The sequence below is a fragment of the Camelus dromedarius genome, chromosome 17 (assembly GCF_036321535.1).
Source record: "Camelus dromedarius isolate mCamDro1 chromosome 17, mCamDro1.pat, whole genome shotgun sequence".
In the NCBI taxonomy this organism is placed as follows: Eukaryota; Metazoa; Chordata; class Mammalia; order Artiodactyla; family Camelidae; genus Camelus; species Camelus dromedarius.
The window spans coordinates 34,739,016-34,761,929 of record NC_087452.1 but is presented as its reverse complement, the minus strand read 5'-3'; the positions used below and the strand labels follow the sequence as shown (position 1 = coordinate 34,761,929).

General features: G+C 44.8%; 1 protein-coding gene across 4 annotated transcripts; it reads right to left on the bottom strand.

The window, feature by feature from the left end:
• Nucleotides 1-2,073: 2,073 nt before the first annotated feature.
• On the bottom strand, nucleotides 2,074-22,225 carry CDC25A (cell division cycle 25A). 4 transcript variants are annotated; one of them, XM_010997527.3, is made up of 15 exons: nucleotides 21,993-22,224; nucleotides 20,934-21,007; nucleotides 19,744-19,786; nucleotides 19,209-19,245; nucleotides 18,625-18,726; nucleotides 16,257-16,376; nucleotides 13,838-13,972; nucleotides 13,265-13,339; nucleotides 12,114-12,287; nucleotides 8,799-8,897; nucleotides 7,223-7,285; nucleotides 7,030-7,128; nucleotides 6,430-6,560; nucleotides 4,221-4,332; nucleotides 2,074-3,996 (listed from the first exon to the last, which is right to left on the bottom strand). In XM_010997527.3, exons 1-15 carry the CDS (start codon nucleotides 22,160-22,162, stop codon nucleotides 3,856-3,858), a joined length of 1,575 nt encoding a protein of 524 aa, XP_010995829.1. In that variant the 5' UTR covers nucleotides 22,163-22,224; the 3' UTR covers nucleotides 2,074-3,855. The 4 variants fall into 4 exon arrangements, with proteins under 4 accessions (XP_010995829.1, XP_031326091.1, XP_031326093.1 ...); XM_031470231.2 differs by having other exon boundaries at nucleotides 18,625-18,723; XM_031470233.2 differs by lacking the exon at nucleotides 16,257-16,376 and having other exon boundaries at nucleotides 18,625-18,723; nucleotides 21,993-22,225.
• Between the last annotated feature and the right edge of the window lie 689 nt (nucleotides 22,226-22,914).

The following is a 22,914-nucleotide window of genomic DNA, read 5'->3' as shown; positions in this document are numbered from 1 at the left end:
AAAAATTCTTATCTGAACCAAGGGATCATGCCTTTCACACGGTTGTCCCAATTTTTAATGAGTTAAGTCTTCCCCAAAGTTCTCAGTTAACCAGCCCTCAACTTTGTGGGTGCCCATAAGGTTTTTATTTCTTTTTTTACAGTAAAAGTAAACTTTCTGCATGGCAGGTTTCCAGCAAGGAAGCTGGCAAGGTTCAGAGGGCAGGGTGCATTCTAGAAACAGAGTCCTACCCTGTAACTGGACTATAGTGTTGAACATAGTTGGGGTTTTATCTTAGCACATGGGCTAGAGTTCTAGTTTCATTTTATAGGCAACAAAGAACTATTAAAAACAACAAAGACTTACTCTATAGCACGCGGAACTATAGTCATATCTTATAATAACCTGTAATGGAAAAGAATCTGAAAAAGAATATATACATGTATAACTGAATCACTTTGCTGAACACTTGAAACTAATACAACATTGTAAATCAACTATACTTCAATAAAAATACAGGAAATAAAGAACAAAAAAACAAAGAATCATTAAATTCTCAAGGAAGAATGGTTTGACCAATAATTCATTTTAGCACAGTGACTGTGGCAATGATAGGCCAGATAGGAGACCAGCTTTTGGAGTAACCCAAAAGTGTTACCTGCTCAAAATAAGTTTAACAAGCAAAGTGGGGTGAAGAAGAGAAACAAGACTGGCTCTGAGCGGATATTGAAGCTGTGTGATGGGCAGAAAAGGGGCTGCTTATTCATTTATAAGTTTGAAGCTCCTCATGATTAAAAAACTTAGTGAACTTGTAGAAATCACATACACTGACATGACAAATGAAAAAAAAAATTAGAATGGATATTTGGTCTTGGCATCAAGTATTTCATACTTGAACCAGAAAGTGCTGTGTCATCTCAAATAATTTGGATAAAAGATGGGTTCAAGGAAACCAGCACATGGTACAGGGATATTGATGAGTTTTAAAAAATTTCATTTTGAAAGATTACAGAAAATTAACATTTTATGTGCTTTTAGATGTGTACAGATGTTTCTATAGTAGATATTTAGTTATTTCCAGCATGTGGTCTAATTAACCAAAACTTTGAATCTCATTAGGAATAGGAATTAGGAGTCTTGTCTTTGGGAAGGTACTGTAATATGGGATGGGTTAAGTGGAGCGCAGCCGTGTAATTTTATATGCAGTTGAAAATCATTTCTATGTACATACTCCCTGAACTCTTTAAAAAATATAGTGACAAAAGTTGAGTGGAGAGTAGGGTAGGGGTGCTTAGACATGCAGGGTCTCTTTGGATTAATAAACCCAACGTAGGGAGATGAGGGAGAGCCAGTGCTTAAACACTTTGGTACGCAGTGGATGTGTTCTCCCCTTCGTCTCTGCGAACACATTAACAGTAACACTCACTGGAGGTCAGATCCACAGGGGACTGCTTTCTTCACACATGGCCTTATCATTTCTTTTAAAAGGCTGGAATAATGCCTCTACTAGAGGTGCAAATCAGAAAGGAACAATGTCTAAATGGGAACACGCGTGAAACATAAAGGAACACAAATTACTTTCTATCCCGGCACCACTCTATTTTGTAAGGCTTTTGCTCCAGCTATTACCCCTTCTGGCAATAGCCCCCAGTATCACGTGTTTGAGAGAAACTGAGTTTCTCTGGTTGGGTGTGGGCCCGTGACTCACCATCTGCCTGATTTCATTCTGCAGTATCCTCTCTGGCTCCTTCAGAAGACAACTGAAACTCCTATTTCCTTTAGGGTGGTCCCTCCTTTGGCCTGTAGCTTAATCCTATGAATTAATACATCTTGTAAGGGAATGTCAGTGGTTCAGGCAAGCTTTCGATATCCTTATTTCATCTTGCAAATCAGGCTGAATCTTAAGTTTGTTTTTAGACTCAGGGTAATAACTGGAGGTCATCTGGCCACCCCTGAAGCCAAACCACATGACAGCCCTTTGGCCTCTTAGAGGAAATGTGGCTGCCCCAGCCACTGGTTTCAGTCCAGTGTGGGCTTAGAACTTTAAATGAAACCCAATTCCCTTTAAATCCATCAAGAAGTAGGCAGAGAGCATGGGTTCAAGATTGTTTTTATTTTCAGAGCCTGCAACAGTTGGTTAGCAATGCTAAGCTGGTACAGTCTGAAGGCCATCCCACCTCCCCTTTTAGCCATTCAACCAACAGAATCCCTACAAACAAGATTAGAGACCAACTGAGATGTCTCAATGTGTGGGGGGAGAGGCCTTCTCCCTCTCCTCCCTACATACTTTTTCTAACAAGATTGTTTTATAGCTAAATGCAACTCAAACCCATAACATATGAACCAGTCATCTCCAATATCACTGATTCCCTCCCCACCCCCAGAACTGGAAGCAGAGGCAAGAGGGGAGACTGACTCTTGTATAATAAAAACTTGGCTACACCCCAATGGAGCAAAGATGGTGAGGAAGCCAGCGCCTAAGAATGGGGACAAGCAGGAACCCTCAGCCCCAGTTCCCTGGGAAGTGTTCCTTTGAGACTCCCACTTCTGTGGGGTGAGACGGGGGGCAACTGGTGATGATCCATCTCTCCCTGTCCTTAAATTAAAACATGATAAACTCAGAGTTCACCCTCAAAATCCACCACGCTGCCTCCTGAGAAACACATTCCAGTCATCTCTGCTAGCACCCACTCCCTTCTAATGCCCAGGACTGCCAGCCCCTCTCCCCACCCTTGGGTGGCCCAGCCAACACTGATTTGATACTCCTTAACTCATAAAATGACTGTTTTTAAAAATTAAAATAGAAGCTATCAAAGAGTATCAGAATAATAGAAGGAAGACACTCAATATATACTCCCTTCCCTCATCCCGCTGAGCCCCCATCCCTGCCCCCCTCCGCTGGGAGACCTACACTACCACGTCCCAGCACCGACCTGGGGGAGGCCCAACGGAAGCTGCCTCAAGTGCTTTCCTGCTGTGACTCCTATACCAGCCACCATCATGGGGAGCTGGGGTGAGGAAGAGCGGGGTCACTACCCCCAAAGATCGCAGGGGCCTCCGAGGTAGGTCTGGGAGGGTTAGCTTATGTCCTGTAGCAAGGCCCGGGTCCAGTGCCTGCTCCCACCGGGATCTCAGACCTTGGCCGTAAACAGCAGCAGCCCCAGCACTGTAGTGCCTCCCGGGGGGCGACACAGCCCCTAGTCCTCTGTCCCACGGGGCATGTCCCTCTTCTTCCCCCTCCTTTTTACCTTTTTCTTTTTTAAAAATTAAAGGCAGAGGTAGTCCCTGGGATGATAAAACCCTACCTAGAATGGCAGTATTGTGACTTAAAGAAACAGTTAAATAAAAGTCTCCAGGAGTTCACTAAAAAAAAGAAAGAGAGGAAGGAAGGAAAGGAAGGAAGGAGAAAATAAAGTGATTGATGAAGTTGAATAAATTAATAATGGGCTACCCCACAAAGACCTCTCCTTCCCAGGGCATCTTTGGTATCTGGCCAGCAGAACTTCCCTTTGTGTTACTTCTCTCCACTCCCACCCCTCCCCCTAGGAGAAGGCCAGTGCCCAGCGAGGCCCCAGGTGGTTCATCCAACTCTGGGGGATGTGGAGTCACAGCATCTAGACTTGGCGCTTGGGACTGTGCTGCGGCATGTGACAGCTTTAGCAGACCGTAAGGACGTCTTACAGGGACAGAAGAGCCAGCAAGATGCTTTGGGCTTCAACCATGGGAGTGTGGGAGGTAGGTTTAAGAAGGCTTGGAAGCCCCAGGCCTTCTCTTGGAAAGTCACACTGCTGGCCCCTTTGCTCAATGTCTCTGCAGCAGAGGGGAAGTGAGGGAGAGGGAGGGAGGCTCAGGCTGCTGTTGTCTGCTCCAGCGCCCTCAGAGCTTCTTCAGACGGCTGTACATCTCCCTTTTGCTCTTTTCCCCGGCCCAGGTCCGGCTCTTGGTGCGGAACTTCTTCAGGTCTTCTTTAAAGTCCTCATGATGCATGGGCCGGTAGCTGGGGGGCTCACAGTGAGACTGGCAGACAAGACGGGATGTTGTCAGGCCACACCTGCCTCGCACTCACAATCCTGCTCCCTCCCTGTCTAGGGCTCAAGGTTCTGGTCAGCGGGTTTTAGGGCCTTTCTATGTGCAGGGCAAATCCCCAGGCCCCTGGCAAGAAACAGCCATGACCACCAGACAGATCTAACTGTCCAACCTGCACGAGGAGTGCACCAAGCTCTCCAGAGAGCCCATCTTACCTGGCATTTCAGGAAGAACTCCTTATACCCGCCCTTCAGGACGTACAGCTCAGGGTAGTGGAGTTTGGGGTACTCATTACCAAGCCGATCTCTCTCTCTCACATATCGGCACCTGTAAAGTGGACGAAAGCCAAAGCAAGGTGAGGTCTTCCAATGCAGAGAAACACGCAGATGACTGCACCATGAAAGCAGCCCTTGTGGTTTAAGCACTCCTTACACACGTCTCCCCAACTTTACCTTCATTCTTGGCAACAAGTGTTGAATTGTGATTTTCTGGCCATATGTTCAGTCAGGGCCACTGCCTTGTGCTGGAAGGTAGAAGGTCTTTTCCCAATTTTCAAGTTCAACTGCCCTAGCATCTCTCCCTGCCACCACCACCTAATCCATTGGAACAGCCTCTGAGCCTGGTCCCACTGCAGTCTCCATCCTCCTCCTCTGCCAGTGACTCATTCACCTGCTTCTAAGTGGGCTTCCTCCTGTGGCTTTTAAATGGGTTGAGCTTTGCTTTTGCCTCAGGGCATGTACTTGCCTCCTAAGCCTGGAATAAATACTGAATACTCTCCTCTGATATCCTCAGCTGGCTGGGGCCTCCGTACTGTCCAACCCTTGGTACAAAAGCCCAAGTCCTCACAGTGCCCACAACCCGTCCCCCAACCCCACGCTGCTCTGCAGTCCAGCCGTGGAAGCCCCCGCACTGCTCTTCCAACCTGCCCGGAGCTCCCGCCTCTGGTCTCAGCACCTTTGAATACACTGCACAGTTTACACGTTATGTTGGTCTGCCTCCTGCCCACGCTGAAATGGACAGGGCTTTTGTATGTTTTGTTTACTGCTGTTCTCCCCAGTACCTGGCACAGTATCTGGACGTGAGAGATAACAGTGTCTGCAGAGTGATTAATTCCACTCCTGAAGGACCATGAGGTCTCCCTTCATGTGACCATGATTTTGTTCTAATGGAGGACAAAGTCCTCGTCTTCGGAAGCTAGGTGGTGAAGGACATGTGGAGATGGTCACACATGCCAAGTTCTTGTTGTAGTTGTGTAGTTGTTGCGTGCAAAAGTGTGCTATACACTCCTGAAGAGTTATGTGTGCACAAACGTGGCAGAATATTGGCAGGTGAAGCATGTGCAGGGATAACCTTTTTCTGAGCTTGAGATGGTTCCAAATAAATAGGTGTCACAAGAACCTGCACCCGGCCCCATGGGAAGTCTCTCTTGCGCCCTCCCAGGGAAGCTGCACTGCTCCCTGCCCACCTCTGTCCCTGTTTTCTCAGCACTTGTCACGACCCTCCTCACTCTCCCCTGGGATCTCCCCAGAGGTAGGCCCCTGCCAGGCCTGCCCACTGCTGTACCTTCACTGCTCCAACAGACCCTGTTAGAGCAGAGTATTATTTTAAATCTTAAGTATTACTTTATTGTAATTGTACTTTTACTTATTTTGATATAAAATTTATCTTTGTAATAAATTGTAACAGGGTCTTAGTCACCAAAGCCCTAATAGAAGTTCTTGTTAATAAGGGGTGTGTGTGTGGGAGGCATTTCTGTGCACCCCTAATGTGGCAATAAATGTGAAGATAATACAATCCACTCCTTTGCAAACATAGAGTTGATAAGTGTTTGAAAGCATCACATCAAGTTGTGCAGTGAGGACATCACACTTTTCTGGTATTTGCATACGGAGCAGCCACACTGTACTTGAAGGATGTCACCAGAGAACAGCAGCCCCACAGGAAGAACTAAGGAGAGTGGGGAAAACTGCAAGAGTCAGAGTTTAATTCAATATAAAAGAAGGCTGAACAGTGAGCCACTGCCCAGCAGTTGTCAGGACTAACTCAGAGCTGGGGTGATGGAGCAGAGGTCAGCTCCCTGGGGACGTTGCATGGAGAATGTATGTCATAGACAGGCTGGGCTGGGGAAGCCAGAAAGCCCTTCCCGAGGGAAACTGTTAGTTCAAGGATAAACTACACTCAAGGAAGCTGTCCACGAAATCAACTGACTGCTAAACAGGGAAGAATTTGGGAGAACATCTGATACACGTGAATTTATACTTTTACAAAACCATGTATTTATATACTGTGTGCGTAGGCTTAGGCATAGAAATGACTTGGGATGTGCAACGGGCTGCTCCAAGTGCAAGCCCCACCTGCCCGCCCCGTGTCCCACAAAAGCACCAAGGGGGCCACACCCAACAGCCACCTCCTCTCAGCACTCACATGCGAGGGCCTCGCTCAGAAGAAAACTCGCAGTGGAACACCACAATGACCCGCTTGCCATCTGTAGGCACAATAGGCTTCTTGAGTAAGAAGTCTTCAACCTCCTCTTCCATGTGCAAGTTCACTGCACCCTGTGAAGGCACCAGAGACGCATGTCATACGTGAAACACCTCCATCACCAGGCAGCTTAACTCAACCATAAGAGGCATCACTAATCACTAGGCCTGGCACAGACTGGGACATGTTGCCGAGACTGGTTTCTCCTCATGGCTTCATGTTCAGGCATGGCTTAGAAATCATTGGGTACCATCTAGAAATGCCCCTGATGGTGATGGTGTGAGGGACAAAACAGGGAGCACTTGGTGTACCATGTGGTAGAGGTTAGTGTAGAACAGGGAACATTCTTTCAGTTCACAGAAGTCAAATGCTTTTCACGCCCACTGTTTCTTTTTATAATTCTCATAACCGGCACGTGAGCATTTTAACAAGAAGCCAGGTGTCACCTCCCCCTTACAAAAAAAAAATCACAGATGCTGCCTAGGGCTCCTGCTATGCCTCCCAGGACAGCAGGGCTTGCCTGCAAGCTTCAGGAATCCTTACCTTGATGTGGCCTCCCTCATATTCATATGGGTATCGGCAGTCAATGATAACGAACTCTTTAATGAGGTTGGCAAACTTGCCATTCAAAACAGATGCTATCTGTGGAGAGAAAGCCAAGGAGAATCAACCCTGGCTGCCAGGAACAACCAGGTTCCAATACCTCATGTGTGGCAGGTCCCAAAAGATGACTTACAATTTCTGGAGAGATGTATTTTAAATCCTGATGCTTTCCAGCAACTGTATGAAAGAGATAACCCTTAAAAAGGAGAGAGAGAGAGAGATACTTAGCAAATCTGAAAGCTTAAAAATGCAACATTTACACCGTTTGTCCTTCTGGTAAGAGTTAGCTTAAAAGAAGCTCTAAACATGAATCAAATATAATAATACATGCTAGTTCCTGGTCTAGGTACTTCACTCACATCCTGACATTTGATTTTCGCACAGATCTGGAAGGCACATTACCCCCATTTCTGGATATCAAAGTTAGGCACCTTGACCAAGGTCAGCCAGCTAGTAAGCCAGATCTGAATACAGAAACCTCAGGGCCTTTCCTTTTTCTCCTGCTTTTGTCAAGAACCGCCACCTCAGTACCCAGACTGTGAACAGCACTTAAAGGACAGAGAGAGGAATGACTTCACTCGTTTCCTGAGCACCTGCCTCGTCCAGCACAGGGCTGGACACTGGAGGTGGAGGGAGTGAGACCTGGCCCGGCCTTGAGGAGAAGACGGGCACATCAGCAACTACTCATCAGGGCCAACGGCACAGTCAGGAGCTCACCCATTCCTGTGGCCCAGTGTGCGGTCATTGAGACAAACACAACCAACAACTTCAATTGAAGTGCAAGCTTCTACCAGCGACGACACACCACACCCAGGTCTTTGCTTGCTCTTCCCTTCAGACTAGAAGGGTCTTCTATTTTTAGCTCATTCACCTCTCCTACCTGGCTGAAATATCTATAGCCCGGACCCACCTTCCCTAGTCGCCTACCTGAGACAACCCTCCCTTTATTTCTCTTAGTCTGCTGCTTACATTGCACTGACATTTTCTTCAGTCTACTGTGTGATACACGTGGATCACTACGTCCTACTGACCACGTTAAGTGTTTCGAGGGAAGGAAACTGTCTCGTTCTGGAATCTTGGCCTTACACATGAGTGCCAGCTACACCGATGCCAGAAAGATGGGTCTGGGAACCGTCAAACCCTATGTGGCTGAACAAGCTACTACTGTCACACTCCCTGTCCCACCCTCACATTTCATCACGGCTCAGAGGCCGCCAGCCACCCCGTGTCAGGCCAGCAGCAGATCTTCTGGGCCTCCCTGGGAGCCTTTTCCCTCGAGGGCCACACTTCCATGGACAATGGAGAAATTTAGTCTCAATCCTGGACCTTCTAAGACGGCCTTTTGATATACAGACTTTTATATATTTGTTGATGCAATAGGTTTATTTCTGCTTCTTTACACTTTTCTGCATTACTGCTTTAATAATCACTAACACCAATTCCCAGAGGGCCTGGTCTTTGAGTTGGGATCAAGGCAGCTGGTGGGTGGCTCCCTGCTTGAAACCCCTGATCAGCACCAGGAAATCTTACAGTCCCACAGAAAAGATACTCCAGATCATGACTTTGTTTCTTTATCTTAAAAAAAATTCAAACTGTATCCCCTCAGGCGGCCTCTCCAGGAGCCACCTCAGGGAGGGGGCAGGGCTGAGGGGGGTTTCTAGGTAACCACCCCTAATCCTGCATCACAGAGCAGGTCTGCTTGCAATTACCTTGGAGAAGTCTCCTATAAGGTCCCTTGGGTCATTATCCAATATGTTCTCAATGGTCCCTTTTGGAGAACATGCCAGGGATAAAGACTGATGTAGAATCTGCAACAAATAAAAGATGGAGAATGAGTTCAGGGTTCTGAACAGAACATATAAAAACATTCGCCTGGAACACATCAGGAGGAAGAGACTGAGATGTTAATGTCTATATTTAGCAAATGGGATACTTTTCTTATTTGACTGAATCTGGAGTGAAAAAAAGAATACAGGTTACTGACTAGGTATACTATTATTTCAGTGTCTAACTGAATTGTTCTGAAAAAAATCTGAGTATAAGGGGACCTGCACAGTTTAAACCCATGCTGTTCAAGGGTCAACTGTATTTTCCACTAAAAGAAACCAGGGCCTTTGGAAGAAGTGATTGATGCCAAGTTGGAAGAAGAAATGTGCAAGATAAGTCTGGAACACCTTGTCACAGCAAGAAGTCCTTGTATTTTTAAGGGGACGTCAAGCGGCTCATCACAGGGAGGTAAGGATTTTTTAAGCGGCACTCAAAAGCAGTAAACATAAATAAAAAGACAGATAAATTGAAACACGTCTAAAAACCAAGAAATTCTGTTCATAAAAAGAACAAGATTAGGTAAGAATAGGCAAGCCCAAGTGGGAAGATACACATTCATCCCAAGAAAACGCAAATTAAAACCAAATACTACGCACTTACTAGACTGGTTAAAACAAAAGCGATGAACACGACCAGATACTGGTAAGGATTTGGATGAATGGGAACCCTCATAGGCTGCTGTGAGTACAGTTGTCACTCGGTATTCATGAGATTGGTTCCAGGACCCCACCCCCAACAAAAGGATGCTTATATAAAATGGTACATAGTACAACTGGTGCTCAGTAACCACGGGTTCCAAAGTTGGTTGAATCCATGGATGCAGAACCCCAGACATGGAGGGCCGTTTGGACCACAACTTTGGAAACTATTTGGCAGTGCTCATTAAAGCTGAACAAATGCCTAGCTTAGGGCTCAGCAATTCCAGAAGGAAGTTTATGTTAACAAAAAAAAAAATTGTACAACTTTGACAAGGGAGCCAAGAATACTCAATGAAGAGATGTCTGTTCAATAAATGGCACTGGGAAAATTGAATATTCATGCATGAAAGAATGAAACTAGACCTCTATTTTATACTATTTACAAAAAATAAGACAAAATGGGTTAAAGGCTTAAATGTGAGACCAGAAATCATAAAACTCCTAGAAGAAAACACAGGAAAAAGGCTCCCTGACATGGGTCTTGGCAATAATTTTTTTGGATTGGATATCTAAAGCATAAACAACAAAATAATAAACAAACATGTGGGACTACATCAAACTAGGAAGCTCTTGCACATTAGAATAAATGATCAGCAAAATGAAAAGACAACCGACACAATCGGAAAAAATATTTTCAAACCATATTATCTGATAAGAAGTTAATATCCAAAATGTAGAAAGAATTCATACAATTTAATATCGAAAAACCAAGTAACCCAATTAAATAAAAAATAGGCAAAGGATCTGAATAGACATTTTCCCAAAGATACACAAATGGCCAACAAGTACATGAAAAGGTAATTAATATCACTAATCATTTAGAGAAATGAAAACCAAAGCCACAATGAAATATTACCTCATGCCTGTTAGAATGGCTATCATCCCAAAAAACAAAAAACAGAAAACCAAGATCCCAGGCTGACCATAAAAGGTCAAAAAGTGGGCAGTGGCCCAATTTCTGGGAATCCCAGCCCCTTCCCCAAAGTGGTTGGAATAACTGTCCAACTTGTTAGCATATGAACTAACAACCCTCACCCCTCCAGGCCTTTCTCTTGCCTTCTGAAACAGCCTGTACTCTATGGAGTATGTATCTCTCTAAATAAATCTACCTTTACTCAAAAACAAAACAAAACAAGAAACAAGTGTTGGCAAGGATGTGAAGAAAAAGGAACCATTGTATGATGTTGGTGGGATTGTAAAGTGGTGCGACCATAATGGAAAACAGTACGGACACGCCTCAAAAAAATCGAGACTGGAACATATGATCCAGTAATTCTACTTCTGGGAATATATGTGAAGGACGTGAAAACACTATGTCAAAGAGTTATCTGTAGCAGGATTATTTACAATAGCCAATACACGGAAATAACCTAAGTGTTCATTGACAGATGAATGGACAATGAAATAGTGATACACACACACACACACACAATGGATTATTATTCAGTCATAAAAAAAAGAAGGAAATCCTGCCATTTGTGACAGCATGGATGGACCTTGAGGGTATTATACCAAGTGAAATAAGTCAAAGACAAACACTGTATGACACCACTTATATGGGAAATCAAAAAACAAACAAACTATTGCCACCGAAACAAATACCAAAATCATAGAAAATGTGCTAAGACTTGTCGTTACCCGTTACCAGAGGTGGGGAGGGGGACTGGATGAAGGTGGTCAAAATATTCAAACTTCCAGCCATAAGATATGTAAGTACTGGGGATGTAATATACAATGTGGTGACTACAGTTAAGCCTGCTGTATGGTATACATGAAAGGTGCTGAGAGTAAATCCTAAGAGCTCTTATCGCAAGGAAATGAAAGAACTAAAATACCCAGAACTAAGTTACAATGGAAAACACTACAGAGTTGTGAGACAAACTTAAAATAGTAGGAAACTTATAGATCTAGATCAAGAAACAAGAAAAATTACGAACAAACACCAAGGGAAAAATATTATGGCCTGTCAAGCAAGGGGGGGACCTTAGACCTCCATCCTTGCCCAGCTGTAATTAAGTGTCACGATCTCCACTGGGATGGTGTCAGGGAAGGCCTATGGGGAGCCTGAAGTCCAGCCCCTGCCCAGCAGTAATGCAGCTTGGCCCCACCCCAGGTGGCCTATCAAGGGAGGCTGTGTTGGGGGATCCTGGACTTGTCTCCACCTCCCCTGCTAAAACAGAAGATTTACATAGTCTCATAATACCCAAAACATACAGATACAATTGAAAAATCAACTGGCATACCAGGAACCAGGAAAATCTCAGTTTGAACAGGAAAAAAAACCAACAGAAACCCATACTAAGACACAAATGGTAGAATTATCTGACAAGGATTTTGAAGTAGCCATTATAAAAATGCTTCCACAGGCAATTATGAACATGACTGAAACAAATGAGAAACAAAAACAGCAAGTCTCAGCAAAGAAAAAGAAGCAAATGGAAATTTTAGAACCGAAAAATATATCATAGTCCTTAAATAAAAAAACCCCGCAGAACTAACCTCCTGGGGTTTCTCTGGACTCGATGCCTGTTCAGGACTGGCCCCAACAACACTCCTCCGCCGCTTCCTATTCCCTCGTGGGGACTCCTCTTGAGATCGTTCTGGTCTCTTCAACACTGACCCGATGGTGGAGCTACACATGGAAGGAGAGTCAAACTGCTTGCATCGATTGCCCTTGGGGGGAAGAAAGAGATCCATTAAAACCCACTCACTTGAATGGCAAAGAGAACAGACCTGGGATGATTTAAGATCCATCCATCCTAAATTAGGAAACAGACACTGTCCATTTATCTAGTCCTAGCAACTAGGGCCTGGCACATACTAGACGCTGAGCCCCTGGTGGGTGATAATAAACATGTTCTACGCTGACATTATAAGGAGATGAGGAAGACTATCTGGGCCTTCAGGGAGCCTACTGTCTGCACAAGGTCCTGAGAGGGAAATAACTGTTACCTTCCAGCCAGAAACATATTTTTGCCTTCCTCTTCCTCTCTATTTTATTACTTGTACCTTGCTTGAGCGGTTTGACAGGTTTTAACACCCCATCTAAATCTAGAAAAGGAGTGAGGTAGCTGGGTTATACTATAAATCTGAGCCAGTTAAGGTGATAAGAAAGAGTTGAGTCTAAGTTTGCAGGGGAAAGGGTGCCTTCAAAATTGTGTTCCAAAGTCCTCTCTACTTGGTTGTTTTTCTTTCTGGACTATACCAGAGCATTTTAATTCAAGACTTACAAAGCCAAAGAAAGTACAGGAAGATGTGCTATGGTACACGATCTCTTAAGGACTAATGTCTCAGAGTCTGAGGGCAGCCACCAACCTGACTTCAGCGCTCTAAACTCACACTCTGCCAACTCAGTGTGCCTTGGCTTGGCTTTTCCTTCTGTGCAGAATGTCCCTTCATACCCCAGTAAACTACTTCTTTTCAAGCTGACACTAAAATTTCAATGTTGCCTCTTCTTTGAAATGTTCCTGACAGTCCTCAGCGAGTGCTTCACTCCCACATTGGCTCTTCCAGAGACTAAGGATTTTCCCTGAAGTTTTTTCTGAAGTTTATTTTAACAGCATACTATTCAGAAAAGCAAGACCAGAGAATTGTTTCTCTGATGAAACAAATCTGATTCCTGTGGCTCCCTGCAGACACACGGAACTGACCAGGTTTGCAGTTCTTCTCATGACAAGAGGAGCTGTCCAGAGGCTCGCCATGCAGGATGGGGTCTCGGCATCATTCTAAACAAAGAAAAACTGTGTCATAAAGGTCCAGGAGAGACTAGCACTAGATTAAGTGCTTTCGAATGGTGTCTGACACCATTCTAAAGGCATGGATAGGAAGCATCTAATGTTGCCCCTCCCCCTCCCCCCAGCATTTTAAAATCAAAAGAGTCACAGCTAACCATTCAGCTATCTGAACATAGCTAAAGGCACACCCCTGAGGGGACATGAGGTGGGACACTCAGTCTCTTCAGCTATCCTCCTACTGTTCTTGTTTCATGTGTCTTGCATAAAAATAGACTGTCAGGCCCTTCAGCCTAAGAAGGATCACACCAGTCTCTTCAAGTCCTCCGCAGGATTTACTCAGGTTAGAAGCAGAGTCTTAATAAATTCCCAGCAAATGAACAAAAATATCAGCCAACTCAAGCCCTGGGGAATTGCTGCTCCTTTTCAGGTGACTTTTCTCCAGGGATAGTTAGTGGTAATGGATGGGAAAAAACACAAACACACATGTACCTTCAGATTCTCTCCATCAAGAAGATCCATAAAGCCATCATCCTCATCAGACAAAGTGCCAGTCACAGGTGACTGGGGTATAAAAAAAGGAATGAAAGTCCCTGGTTCACTGCCATCTCTTTCATTTGAAGAAAGCTACAAGACAGAATTCATGGCTTGTTAACAAATGATCAGATTTGGTTTCCTTGGATGGGTCACTAGTTTTTATGAGGAACACATACTATATAGTTGTTGTAAGAAGTAAAATTTTAGCAGCTACTAATAATCAAAGGAAAATGAAACTTGAAGACAATAAATGATTTGATGTCCACACACAGTTCTGATTAGTCAGACCAAGTAGCCGTCGTAAAGAACTTCCCAGAAGCAGGTCACCTTACAGTGGTATCTGAGGCTAGCCTCTTGTGAAGGGCAAGGTTGTTTTTTCTGAGGATTGTAATCCGTGAACAGAGATCAATGTGAGGGTTGTGACAGTGTGATAATCTGCTGAAATGAGGAAGGGTGAGAAGATACCAAGTCTCTATGGAGACCTCAAAATGGACTAGAGAATGCCTCTGTGACTCCAGTTCTGGCAGAGGGATAGAAAGGGTGACCTGGCTCTAGAGAGCCCATCCTACGTCTTTAGACTTGGAATTTAAATGACAGCTGCTCAGTTTTAACTTGTGCCAAACACAATGATAGACTCTTTCCATGTATAATTCCACTTAAGCCTCATGACACACTAAGGGTAGTTAATCCTTTTATTTTTATTTAACAAATCAGGAAACTGATGCTTAAGAGAGGTTACCAAGATCACACAGCTCACCTGTTTGACTACAAAGCCCAAGATTTTTTCTCCCCACTATACTATACTCTTTGTAAGAGAGGCCATTCCTGGAGTAAAAATAGAGTATATCTCATTAGGCAACTTTATCTTGGTTTTTTTGTTTTGTTTTGTTTTGTTGAAACCCCCATTATTAAATGAATATGTATTTAATATAGAAAATTTATTAAAAAAATCCGTAAGTCTACCATCTACAGATAAACACTGCTAATACAAACACTGCTGATTCTGAATTACTTCTTTTCCAGGTACTTTCCAAAGCCAGGAAAAAGTTCAGAGATGCGTACTCTGGTTCAGGCTTGCTTTGTTTCAGAATATAAAACAAGTCCTGGGCTGTCTCTGATCCTCTACGAGTGCATCTGAGCACACTTTGGGCCCCTCGGCAGTTTTTCAGCCAGCAGAGCCTAGAAGCAGGTTTATCACGGGGCAGCACCCGCTGAAGACTCACATTATGGTATAATGCCAATTTTTGTGACCTAGGTTCTGGGATCCCTGGGTGCAGACGTGCTACAGAAAATGACAGACAAATCTCTGGACAGGACCTAATTCTTTCTCCATGATTCCTACACCAAGAAACCATTATGAGGAAAGACAGATGCCTGGAGACTAAAAGCAAGGATACAAAAGAAGCACCCTCTGACATGATCTAAAGCCAAACCACTGAGCCAAGTACTGGCTTCCTTTCAGTTTGTACCCTCAGCTCCTACAACGGGGGATGGCCAAGTGATCACAGGAAACCCCGGCACTGCTCGCTAGAGATATTCAGTTTTGGATGCCAGCTCTCAAAGGATTACTGTATACTTGGAAATCAAGAGACTGTTTAATTCTCGTCTTCTATTTATCTGTGTCCTTTGACAAATCACCTAACTTCCCTGACCACGCTTTCCCAATCTGTATAATGGGGTAATTTCAGCTATGTCACAGGCTTATGAAGATTAGAGACAAGAAAACATAAAAGTGCTTTATGTAAATGTTACACTGGAAACCTCTATTTTCAGATACAAGTTCCCAGGAAAACCTGGAAACCTAATGCAGTCATTTTGTTCAAGTTGGACCTCTCTAGTCCATAGCTGTCTGTCAGATCACCAGTAGGAAACTTTGGAAGTAATGACAGTCTCTGACAAATAAATAACCCTGGGGCAGGTGGCCCCAAATACTGTCAAGTAGCCTCACAGGCAGTAGGTTCACCTGAATACATTAGTTCTTAACAAACCATCTTTGGAAGAAGCCAAGTACTCTATTCAAACAAAACCACTCTGGAAAGTACCTATTAGCACTTAGGATGCACTGTAAAAGGTGAGTTTTAAGTAAGATACATAATCCCACCATACGTTTAGAAGAATGACCCAGGATGCCTGCAGACTATTTTCCCAGAATTGACAAGGTCAAATATTCCATGCTCAAGTACTGTATTTCTCACTCTGCTTCTGCCTGCTTTCCAGACACCGCAAAAACACCCAAAAATGTGAGTCTAGTTTCAAAAGACAAAGTCAAGGTAAAAACAGCAAGAGCTATTGTAGTGTCTTCAACTCCAGGTTGAAGAGGATGCTTTAATTCTCTTCCCATCAAGAACTCCCCTATGAAAGCCAGAGCACATACCATCCGAGCTGGGGCAGAGTTCTGTCTCTGTGTGAAGAGATCTTTACCCTCCTCCAGGCCGTGAGCATGCAGGCAGCCACGAGATGCAGGTCTTATTGGCTTCTTAAACTCAAAGGCTTCCTGCAAGACAGTATAATCAAGACATCTTCCACTGTCCATGAAAACCAGCTCTGGGCCTTAGTCATAGCTTGGGGAGACAGGCAAGGGAGTGGGTACTGATCACCTTCATAACTGCCTCCAAACTCATTTCTGATCTAATTCTAACACTGGATCTGTATAACTAAGAATTTCAGACTATCAAAAGCTAACTTCCAATATAGCACTTTTTTCTCTTACCAAAAACACTATTTTCTAACAAACACATGAGTATCTACCGGGTACACAAAACACTGAGTTAAAAACCAAATCAATAACTTTCTATCAACCATATTTCAATTAAAAAAAAATACTTTCTGGGCCACTCTCCCTTCTGAGATGGACCACACTCTGTCAGTGGAGTATGTATCTACTTAAAACACCCAGAAAACAAATAAAAAATAGCCACCCCCATGGCTCGTAGCCTCTCTGGCCTTCTGAGATGGCTTACACCGGGTCTATGGAGTGTGTATCTTTCTGAATAAATCTACTTTTTCTTATTTAAAAAAAAAAAAAAGCCAACTTTCTAAAATCAACAGCGGAGAGGGAGGGATAAATTAGGAGTTTGGGATTAGCAGATACAAACTACTATACGCAAAACAGATAAACAACAAGGTCCTACTGTATAGCACCGGGAACTATATTCAATACCTTGTAATAACCTATAATGAAAAAGAATATACACGTAAAAGTGAATCTGTGTGCTGTACACCAGAAACTAGCACAGTATTGGAAATAAACTATACTTCAATTAAAAACAAAAAGTCAAAAGCAAAGTCATTTCAATGTAATTGAACAAGAATCAAAACTTTTTACTCTAGATTTATGTGTTTGAGGGCTTTATTATTTTCCATCTTCTTCTTACCAATAGGAGATAAACTACTGACAACATGATGACTGTAGCTGTTATGCCTTAAACTTAGAGTAATGTCAATTCTTAATAAAATGAAAAACAAAACCTATTGGTTCATTCAACATGGATGAACCTCACATAATGCTGAGTGAAAGCCAAATGACAGAACACATCCTGTACAAATTCATTTACTTAAAGTTTAAAAGCACTCATAATTCCCCTCCCTAAAATAGCCATGTAAGAACTTGTTGTTAATAACACACAGCTAATATCAGAGTATTTAATGCCAACACAGTGCTAAGCTCTTTCAGTGCATTAGCTCATTTATTCAACCACAACCCAATCACCCCCATTTTAAAAGAGGAGAAAAAGAGGCCTTACAGGTTAAGTGATGTGCCTAAGTTCTGGCTTCATAGACAGAATGGACAACTCCAGAGCAAGAGCTCTTTAACCTGTCTTCCTTCCAGAATGAAGCCCCAAGCAGGCAATCCTGGGAGAAGCCAGGCTTGGGGGGAGAAGAAACAACAGCTTTGGACTGTCCTACAAAAAGCACTACAGAGGCTGATGTTGTATTCTAAGCACCCAAGGCAAGAACTCATTTCTCTTATTTCTGTGTTCTCCCTCAGGAATATTCTGTAAGTTGTCAAAGGAATCACTGGGAGAGTTCATGGAGGCAGTAGGTTCTGGATTAAGTATTAAGTCCAGAAGATTATAAAGAGTATGAAATGGGGAAGGGGAGAAAATAGCTATGGAAATACAGTGAGAAAGAAATGCTGGAAATGCTGAGCTGATTCACTGAATTATTTTAGGTGCCTACCCCATGCAAGGCACCCCACCAGATGAAAGAAAAGCCAGGCCAGGATGATCCTGGACTTTTGGATGCACAGCCCCAACTTACCTTCTAAGTTAGCTTACTCTAAGATTCCCTGGGACTTGTTGGCTGTGGTCTTTCAAATACTGTCAAGAAAACTTTTCCTAAACTTCTAACTTATCCCAGGGTCAGCACAAAGAGGCAAGGAAGGCCTAGCCAGACCCTTCCAGAGGAAGTTTTCATGGATAGAATTACTCCTAAGAGATACTGTCTGAGCAATTCCTACCTGCCTGAAACAATTTGAAATGCTTTATCTACATTATCTTATTTAGTTCCCACAGTAGCCCTATGAGGAACTGCTACTCCTATTTCACAAAGAAACAAGGGAGCCTGAAAGAAGCCAAAGTCACACAGCTAGCAAGGAGTAAAATTCAAATCTAGTTTCTCCGGCTCCAAAGACTATCATGAAAGGTCAAGGTTAAGTCTCTCAGAAAGCAGCCCAGCTACTTCTCCGTAAGACACGGACACTTGTGGGTTTTACCTCTGCCCCAGGTTAGTACCACACTCACATTTTCCTTGTTCTCATCATGGTCGATCAGCTGAAAGACATCACGGTCAAGAGAATCAGAATGGCTCCTCTTCAGAGCTGGGCTACACCCCAAGAGCTTCTGCTATCAAAGTAAAAAAAAAAAAAGAAATTAGGGTACATAAATGAAAATTCCATGGAAACTCAGTTCTAAAAGAAAAAAAAATGGTGGTGGTGGGCTGGGGAGGCCTAGCTTCTCAAACACTGCAGTAAATAACCAATAAAGGTGGCTAGGGCTCTACCTTGTGAGAACAGAGAAGTCCCCACTACATGGCTTTACACCTAACTTCACAAGGTCACCAGCCCTCTCAGCAGGGATTTAGGTACCAAATCAACCCCCAAGTAACATCATTTGCATCAAAAGAATCCTTCCTGGTTTGATAAAATTCAGAGTTACATATAGAGTAAAAAGCCCTCAAGAGGCAGCCATTATTGAAGTTGCTTGAAAGCTTATGAGACAAAGTAAGCAATAGCAGTCTTCACTATCTGCTAGTCTACTGTCAAGGTCACACTGGAAGCTAAGGGGCAGATAATAGGTATTAACTCAAAATAAACAAGGGAACTTACAGGTAGGGAATTTATTCTCCTCATGGGATTTTCAAGGCTGCAATGAGATCAGAAAGTAAATAATGAGAATAAAACAAGTAAAGAGATACTCATATTAGCAGATGCATAGTGTCTAACCTAGCTTGCTGGGGTAGGGGAGAGACTCAAACATATTCCCATTTTAGGCAAGATGGAAGAACAGATTTCTGAAGCATTTCACAAGTATCCCCACCACTGGGCTTCCAATGAAAAAAAGCAAGCCCAGGTCTTCTCTTAAAATATACATGTTCTCTTAAGACAATGATGTCAGAAGGAGGAGCAAGACTTTGGGTGAGACTGGAACAGAACATCAAAATTACAGCTAAAATGAAGGAAGGGAAGCTTGGAAAGCTGCTGACATAAAAAATAAACTACTCATTCTCAAAAGATACCAGACTTTATAGGATCTAGGAGCTTTATTATAGGGATAGCTAAATCCAGCATTCCAGTCCAGAGCATAAAGAATTTCATCCAGAATATTAAGTCTTTTCTAAGCACAAACATTTAAAATACATACTTTTCTTTACTGTCCAAGGGCCCAGGAGAATCCAGACAGAAGCCTGTAGGAAATTAAAAAAAAAACACCTCTCAGGACATGAAACACCATTTTGTCATTAAAATAAATAAACAAATAAATAAAACTACTAGTACTGTTTCTTTAAGGCAGTCAACAAAGACTCAAGGCTTGGACTTTAGCCAGAACTGAAATTGAGTCTATTTGATTGCCAAAACACAGTATTTCCATAGTACATCTACTAAGACTTCCCTACTTGCACACACCATCACAGGAAACCGGGACTTGAGGAGAGAGTGAATTAAACCAAACCTCATAACCTCTTGGTTATTCAGGTAGAGGTTACCCAGGTTAACTTTTGGTGAATTCCAACCATGGAAAGAATAGGTACCAGTTTCCTGAAATAGTTTTCATTTCAAGTATCTTACCTTGTCACATCATGTGCATAATTTAGGGGTTTGGAAAATACAATTATGCCATCTGACAAGCAAGGCAAGTAGTTATTGCCTTCAACAAAATAACACCAAGTGAGGTGCTCAACCCAAAGGTCGCAGAATACAGGAGATGCCGCTCAGCACGGCCCAGACCCACCAGGGCCTGCTGAGCACACACCTTTCCTCCATGATGTCTAAATAATCGTACAGGAAGTTAGGTGTTGCTGCTCTTGACTGATGCTCTCCCTTGCTACACTGCCACAGATGAGAATTCTATCCCTGGTTCATAAGAAGCCTACATTTTAAGACTTTTGCTCTTGCAGTTCCCTAACCTAAAGCTTCTGTGCAAATAAACCCTGTAGTAACATGAACTTATGGATTAGAACAAAATGCACTGGCACATTTTCTCCACAGCAGGCTCACTGAAATAATGTCATTACACTTCCAATAATTTGACCCAGCATTTTAACCAGGAAGATTTCCTGAATACCACTTAATTTTCCTCTACTGTTTATCGTCAAGACTGAGCACACACCACCTCCTTGCAGCCACTTGACAGCTGTTTCCTCTCTTCATAAACTGCCACAGGGGCTCTTTTATACTGTCCTTGAAGGTTTGTCACTCAGCACCAGACTTTTCCCTTTACTGTCTCAACTACTCACCAAACTAAGTTTCTAGGTTAAAGCACATGTTTCAGCAAATTCCAAATACTGCTCCCCACAGAGCAGACACATAAATGTTCAAGACTTAAAAGAATACCTGAATCAGTTGATTCGGAGGAGCCCATTCTCTGCAGACTGCTGTTTCTCACCTCCAGTGGTTGTTCATACTCACTGAAACCAACAGAAATAACTCTCTATAGCTCTAGGACATAATTAAAAGGTTTCATACAGGAGACGGGCCATGAGGCTGGCAAATAGCCATGCTATCATCAACTTCTGGGACACACCACAGAACACTCAGCCACCCAGAACACCCAGTTAGCATGTAAGCATAAAAGGACATGAGAAAAGAGTGGGTTGGCATGGCCTGGGGCACACAGAATGACTATGATGAATATTGGAGTACTTCCTGAAATAAGAGCATGTGTTCTAGGTACCAAGCTAGGAGCAGGGATGAGGAGGACGAGTTCCTGCTTTTCAGAGGCTGGAAAAGACATGTGCTTATTAAGAAAATGGGATGTCCAAGACCGAAGAGAAAGCAGCTTCACCAGAAAAACGGTGGGGTGCATTTTTTGCAGTAAGTCAGAGTCCACGAAGTCTCTGAGCATGGAAGATGGAGTAAAAAGACCTGGCCTTCGAAGAGCATCGGGGTGGATATCAGGAATATGCACGGGGCGAGGACTGCGATGATTTTGCAAACGCCAGGAAAGAAAATGCCACGTCCCTTTGTTGAGAAGGAAACAAAGCTCACAGGAAACTAAGATCCTGCGAGGTGGTTCAGCAAAGGGTGGAATCGAGCGCCTACGAGGGCCTACTTTTCCTCCGTGCGGTAGATTTCCAAGAGCTTCCTGGGACAGGGACAGAGTTAAGAGCACAGGGCAATCCAAAAGGGATGGCGAAGGTGGGGACCCAGGGCAGTCCCCACCCACTACCCGGCCGGGCTCGGGGCTGAGGGCAACCCTGGAGAGTCCGAACGGCCCCTCCCGCCCAACATTCCGCCTAGGGGGAGGGTGCACATGGCGGGCCCCCGCCGGTGAGGCCGTCCCGAGCGGCGGACAGGTCTCGCTCCTCCCCCGGCCCGTTTCCCGACCCGATTTTCCCAAGAGCCATCTGGGAGGCCAGCGGCCTGCGGCACCGCTCGTGGGTCCCTCCTCACCTGCCCAGCCCCTGCAGCTTGTCCATGGTGACCGTCAGGTTGGTGACAGGCGACAGGCCCCCAGCGGCTGGCGTGCCGAAAAGCGCCTTCACGACGGGCTGCGGCGCGGGAGGGGGGCTGCAAGCGAAGAGCAGACGGCGGCGGTGCGGGGGCTCGGGGCCCAGCTCCATGGCGGCGCCGGGCCTTCCAGGGATCCCGCTCCCTCTTCCTCCGCCTCCGCCGCGCCCGCCCCGCCCCGTCGGCACTGGCCTCGGCCGCGCGCCCCGCTGCCGGCGCCCGCGGGTCAAACACAAACACGACCCTGCGGTTCAGGGACGCGGCTGCCGCGGGAAAGCGGCGCGGACGGGCGGGTGTGCAAACCCGGCAGGCGCCAGTCACAGGCACGGGTGCTTCCCCCGACCCCCGCGAGGCCGGCGGGCGGGCGGGCGCCGGCAACCTGAAGATTAAATCCAAACAAACGGGGTGGGTCGAGTAGGGAGAGCGGCCAGAGCTGAGAGGCAACGGCCAGGGTTCACTCTCTTCACTTTCTCCTACTCTCTTGCCCAGCCCGGGGACACGGAGAACTAAGCCGACCTTCACTTCCCTCCGGAGTTGTCGCTGCCGAAGTGGCCTTTCGCGGTAATAGGGACTCACTGGGATCTGCCCGCTGCCCCGCCCCCCCTTTCTTAGTTGGCGCCAAACGGAGTCCACCAATCAGTAAGTAACTTCTCCTCCTCGCACAGGAATGGCAGCAAGGCTGGACCAATGAGAGGGGGAGAAGGAAGCAGCTCGCGGGACTCTGCGAGGTCACCACCTCTCAGAAAGGGGCGGGGCCTAGAAGGGACCGGAGCTTCTCCGAACGTGAAGCTCTCAGAGGTCAATGAAAACTCCCAGGTGAACCTGCGAGAGGCCGGGTGAGACCGGAAGGCCCCCTCTTGATCCG

What these genes read in the sequence shown, in the direction of transcription:
- CDC25A (XM_010997527.3), bottom strand. Translation starts at nt 22,162, where the DNA reads ATGGAGCTGGGCCCCGAGCCCCCGCACCGCCGCCGTCTGCTCTTCGCT. An exon ending in CCCTTGGACAGTAAAGAAAA is followed by an intron (nt 19,246 to 19,743) that starts GTATGTATTTTA and finishes ATCTCATTGCAG; the next exon opens with CCTTGAAAATCCCATGAGGA. An exon ending in AATACATCTCTCCAGAAATT is followed by an intron (nt 7,129 to 7,222) that starts GTAAGTCATCTT and finishes TTCTCTCCACAG; the next exon opens with ATAGCATCTGTTTTGAATGG.